Raw genomic sequence first — 6,120 nt, 5'->3', positions numbered from 1 at the left:
AAAAAAAAAAAAAAATCATTAACTTGAACCATTGTAATTTGAGGACTTTTTTTTTTCTGATGAATTAATACTCATTTTTTAAAAAAACAAATATACTAGATAAAATGCCAAAAACTCTTCAGGGAAATATTTGGTGAATTATTTCAGCCCCCAAAGTGTCTGGCTGCTACTTTATTTTTATTTATTTATTTATTTATTTATTTATTTATTTATTTATTTTGAGGTGGAGTCTCACTCTGTCACCCAGGCTGGAGTGCAATGGCGTGATCTCTGATCACTGCAACCTCCACCTCCCAGGTTCAAGCATTTCTCCTGCCTCAGCCTCCTGAGTAGCTGGGATTACAGGTGCACACCACCACGCCTGGCTAATTTTTGTATTTTTTAGTAGAAACAGGGTTTCACCATGTTGTTTAGGTTGTTGGTCTGGAACTCCTGACCTCGTGATCGGCCTGCCTTGCCTCCCAAAGTGCTGGGATTACAGGCATGAGCCACCATGCCCGGCTGCTACTTTGAAAGACAGGGTTCATAAGGCTGTTTTGAACAGTATCACTTCATCTGCGCTAAATAACTGTTTTTGCAAAAGTATATTGGCTCCTAGAGATTTGTGCCTTTATCTACTGAAAGACTTAATTATTTAATATCCCCAACTCTGGCAAGTACTTTAATTAGGAAAGAATTTAGTAGAACTTTTTATTTTGTTCAGATTAGTTAGCTCCCTGTAGTACTCAGTGAGGCAACCAAGTGGCTCTCTGTAATTGAGTAATAAAGCCTACACATCTCAGCATTAATATATCTGTTATTTATTGAGTACGTATTATGCGCACAGCACTGTACTGTGTCCTGTGGAGACTAAAAGGAAGTGTAATACATGGTGTCTGCTCTCAAGGATCTTACTATTTCAAAAGGTAAGATATACTCAGTCTTGAAGTTAAATTATCATAGGCAAAACAAATAATGCAATGTCCAATTAAATGTCAAATGAGAGCAGAGAAACAATTTTAAGGTAGATCAGTGCTGGCTGATCTGATGGAAACATCACAGGAGGTAAGGATTGATTTAAGCCTTGGTGAATAAGTAGAAGTTGGATATGGATAAGCAGAGAGGGAAAGAAGAATGCATCCATAAAGGAAATACAGTTATTTAGATGCGCAAGGAGAAGATTAACATGATGTGTTTAGGGTATGAATGGACCCCTCTTGTTCTTTTAGAAAACCTTCAGTAGATAAGGTTAAAAGAAAGTAGGTTCTTTGTTTAAAATAGTTATTTTTATGCTTGTGTTACATTCTAATTATTCCTGAAAGAATAGGTCCAAGACCCTCCTACACCATGCCAGGAATTCTTTGTGATCGTAATGTATGATGTAACCCACTCTTTAATGGAGTCCTATCATTTGGCTAAAGTTGAAGCCTTTGCAAATAACAAGTTCAGAGTAAACTTAAGAACACGATACAGGTTGAGTATCCCTTATCCAAATTTCTTAGGACCAGAAGTGTTTCAGATTTCAGCTTTTTTTCAGATTTTGGAATATTTGCATTACATGTACTGGCTGCACAGTCTGTTATCCACATACCCACAATCCAAAATGCTCCAATGAGCCATTTCCTTGAGCATCATGTTGGTGCTCAAGAAGTTTCAGATTTTGGATTTCAGATTTCTGGATTAGAAACGTGCAACCTGTAGGTCTGTACTTCTAACTTGAAAGTGTGTTTGTTATGTGAATTAGATAGAAAATAATTATTTTCTGGCCAGGCACAGTGCTTCAATGCATCTGTAATCCCAGCACTTTGGGAGGCTGAGGTGGGTGGTTCACGAGATCAGGAGATCCAAACCATCCTGGCTTACACAGTGAAACCCCATCTCTACGAAAATACAAAAGAAATTAGCCGGGTGAGGTGGGCGGCGCCTGTCAGCTCCAGCTACGTGCGGGAGGCCTGAGGCAGGAGAAGTGGCGTGTACTGGTACGCTGGGAGGCGAGGGAGCTTGCAGTGAGCCGAGATCGTGGCAGCTGCACTCCAGCGGCGGCCTGTGGGACAGGACGCGAGACTCCATCTCAAAGAACAAAAAAAAAAAAAAAATTTATTTTCTAATTTTACGCTCGTATTTTGTTACTAGATTCTGAAAATATTTTACAATATTTTAAACTCAAGTTTATGCCATTAAATGCCCTTCTTCATTTCCTGGCAGTCTACATACTGCCACATGAGCAGGAGAATCAGAATTTAAACTCATTTATAGTTAAAATAAGATGTTAAATTATGATGATTAACCCAATTGACCAACTGGATTGCAAAGAAGAAGAAATTCTCAGAAGTGACATAATAAGGGTATTCCATTTTTAAATAAGTGTAAGACTGGTAGAGAAACATTTTAAGTGACTGACCCTTTTAAATTATTCCTCCACAGTTCCAGGACCGTCTGCAGCCCTAACAACAATGCAGCTCTTCTCCAAGCAAAACCCTTCAAGACAAGAGGTTACCAAACTCCAGCAGCAGGTTAAAACAAATGGTGCTGGCGTGACTGTTCTCAGGCGTGAAATTTCTGAGCTTCGCACCAAAGTGCAAGAACAGCAAAAACAGCTTCAAGACCAGGACCAGAAACTGCTAGAGCAGACCCAGATCATAGGTGAACAAAATGCACGGTTGGCAGAGCTAGAACGCAAACTACGAGAAGTAATGGAAAGTGCTGTAGGAAATTCCTCAGGGTCTGGGCAGAATGAGGAGTCTCCTCGGAAACGAAAAAAGGCCACAGAAGCCATAGACTCTCTTAGGAAATCTAAACGTCTTCGGAATAGAAAGTAAATTGGAATGTGGTTCTAGTTCCAGAGGAAGACGCAGCTTAGTAGCTTAAGCAGTTAACGTATATCAGGATACTGTGAGCAACACGGTGTCCCTTAAGCTTCTAGGCTTTCAGAACACAACTTAAACTTGAACTCTTATGGTTGGGACATTCTTTTCCCGCTTCTCCTGATTGAACTGATGCACAGAATCTTTTTACTTTGCAATAGATTTGTACTAACCAGACCTGTTCTATCATGTTTTGAGGAGTTAACTTTTTTCTGTGCAGATAATGTTGAAAGTAAGTTAATTTGTTTCTGCATATATGCACATACATAAGGATCTTAAACCCAGTCTTGACAGACTAAACAGAAGTTAAGTTTAATACAGAAAATGTCCTGTTCACTTGAAAGAAAAGACCTACTTTTTAAATGGACACTATCTTGGTTCTTTTTTTTTTTTTTTTTTTAAGTCGTCTTTTGTTATAAGTGACCTTTGTCTGGAATGTCTGAAAAGTAGTTAATGCTTTTTGGTATTGAAGTAATGGGTAACTAAAATGGACTTCCATAGTATTGACTGTAGAAGGAGGCTCTACAGTATTGACTATATATTTTTATAAACTACTGGCAAGAAACTTACCCAGCTGTTATACATGTTTTCAGTTCTCTTTGGGGGCCATGTCCTACATTTGCATGGATGGATGCATGCATTGCCTAATCAACTCACTTAAAAAGCTCTTGCACTGGTATTGATCTTAAACCTCTATACTTCTCCACTTTTTAGAGCGGCGTCTTAGTTTAAGCGCTTAACATCTTCCACCGCAACAGCTTGCCTCTAGAGGAGGAATTATTCATCCATTTGTCCTCCAGTTTTATAGGAACAAGAGACTATTAAAGCCCATTGCTTTATCTGTTCTCTGTAGGGTTCAGGTACACTGGCTAAGGCAGAACCCCAAATTCCAAGGCTCTTTCTATCAATATTGGACCTCTGGGAGTTAGTACTCCTCTTTGCTCACCACCATGTTCTCAGTTGATCAGATGTGAGTGAGTAGGGAACTCGACTTGTGGGATGCAGTTTTGCCATTGCAGCAAAGTTCATTGAGGAAAATTGTACCATGAAAAAGCATTTTCATTATTTCATTTCTGGGGATGGCCTTGAGGGAAGCTTTTAATATTCGTTTCAAGCTTTCCTTATTCTACAACTTTAAACAAAAGCTTTAATTTTGTTTGCACTCCTGTTTTGAGCTTATAACTGGAAAAGCATGTCTTGCACTGTTCAACCTCCTAAGTGGTCACTTTAACAACCTCCAAATTGTGTACAGTGGTTATTTTCCCCAGTTGTATATTTTTGAGACATTCAATTATCACTGTCTTAGTTGTATTTTAATTTACTAAATTATGTAGCCGTTTGACTGTTAAGTTCTGTTAAACAACTGTTGCCTTGGGCTTCAGTTATTTAAAGTAAATTTGGGTGTAATATAGAAAACTGTCCCTTTCCAGGCAGGGGTTGGCGCCTGTATAACCCTAAGGTTTGGTAGACGCCTTAGTCGAATAAGAGCACAAGGCTATCGCCTTTTATCCGTCCACCGTGACATGGCTGTGCATCCTTTAAATTAACCTCACCAGACGAAGCTTTTCTATCCATTTTAATATTGTCCTTACATAATATTGTCCTTAGATTTTCATCAATTCTATGTCTGACTTTGAAATTCCATTTACAATGTAGTATGTTTTCAATGAAAAACCATAAAGTAACATCCAAGTGTTTCATGGTTTGTTGGGAAGGTAATTTTAAAATAAAACAATTTCCAAAAAACATTTGTCAGCCAAGGTCATCCATAAAAGTCCCCGTCTGGAACTTATTTTCTCAGCACTTCTCATTTTTATAATCAGAGTATTTAGCCATATTATCATATCTCTAGAGGAGGCCTGGTGGAATACCCCGGGCCTCTACTAGTCTGCTGTTCTGGTCACAGGAAGACTTTTTTTTTTACGTATCAAAGTATGTGTTTACAGATTTACAGAGTGTGATCCGTATGCATCAAAGGAATACAGCCCCAGACTATTTCTTTAATGGTCGTTCATGAACTATTAAGTTTCCTGAATTTCTTTTTAAACTACATCTAGATAGCCTAAATATCTGTGTAGTCTTCCATTAGTTAACGTGTATATGGCTTTCGTAATAAGTAGTCACACTGTTAGAAGGTAAATTTTCTATTACAAAATCCAAATTTCTATTGCATACACTTATAATCATCTATTCATAAAGCTAATTCGTTGTACTTGTTAATGAATGAATGTTCCATGCAGTAGGAGAATAAAGCACTACAGTTCGTTCGGTTGTTCAAATCTTAAATCTTAGGCTATTTAGCTAAAACATGTTAGGATGTTGCCTTCACCAGTTATTTAGGACAGTTATTAGCCGTTATGCTTATTTATGGATAGCATAATGGTATTTAAGGTTCAACAAACTGCAGATTTTTTTGATCAGCTGAAACTGACATATGTTACAGAAAAACTGTAAATTAACCTCCTGAGAGAACCATTCTGCCCTGCATTTTAAGTCAGGTATTTAAATGCTGTGTGTTGTTAATATTGCGTTGTCTTAGTGCAACATTTCTTGAAGTATTCCCATCATCTTCCTTGGCTGTTTTTCAGAGGAGACATCTCCATGTTAATGGGTCATTCCCACATAGGGAGGTATTATGGTACAGCGCTACACACATGGATAACAATGTGAAAAGGCGTGCCTAAGAAATGAAAAGGGCTGGCCTTATCCCCACCCCAGCTGGATCCTTTGCTTATCTCCCACATGCACTTGGCTTACCTGGTTTTCACAGATTCTGAGGTTATAGAACCTGTTGTTTTTCAAACTCCTGTACAGAACCTGGAAATAATGGAGCAAATGCAAATGTATTGAGAGTCATTATACTTAGTTTTAAAGACTATTGGGGTATCATCCAGTCAAAAGCCACTGATTTGGGAAGCAATTTTTTTGTAAAACACGTTTTTTGGAGTACTGAACTTTACAGGGGCTTGCCTTAATCTCTATTTAGTAGTTTCAAGATGTATGCGCGGCCGCGCGCGGTGGCTCAAGCCTGTAATCCCAGCACTTTGGGAGGCCGAGACGGGCGGATCACGAGGTCAGGAGATCGAGACCATCCTGGCTAACACGGTGAAACCCCGTCTCTACTAAAAAATACAAAAAACTAGCCGGGCGTGGTGGCGGCGCCTGTAGTCCCAGCTACTCGGGAGGCTGAGGCAGGAGAATGGCTTAAACCCGGGAGGCGGAGCTTGCAGTGAGCTGAGATCCAGCCACTGCACTCCAGCCTGGGCGACAGAGCGAG

General features: G+C 39.2%; 1 protein-coding gene across 1 annotated transcript in view; it reads left to right on the top strand.

Annotated features, from left to right (window-relative positions):
- FBXO28 (F-box protein 28) overlaps positions 1-4,589 on the top strand; it is a 42,162-nt gene extending 37,573 nt beyond the window's left edge. Inside the window, exon 5 of the mRNA XM_017869948.1 lies at positions 2,404-4,589. Within this exon, the coding sequence (XP_017725437.1) occupies positions 2,404-2,798 (395 nt within the window). The 3' untranslated portion in view covers positions 2,799-4,589. The remainder of the gene's footprint in view (positions 1-2,403) is intronic.
- Positions 4,590-6,120: the final 1,531 nt, after the last annotated feature.

The sequence above is a fragment of the Rhinopithecus bieti genome, unplaced genomic scaffold (genome assembly GCF_001698545.2).
Source record: "Rhinopithecus bieti isolate Rb0 unplaced genomic scaffold, ASM169854v2 scaffold_1673, whole genome shotgun sequence".
Classification (NCBI taxonomy): domain Eukaryota; kingdom Metazoa; phylum Chordata; class Mammalia; order Primates; family Cercopithecidae; genus Rhinopithecus; species Rhinopithecus bieti.
This window is presented reverse-complemented; position numbering and strand designations above follow the sequence as displayed.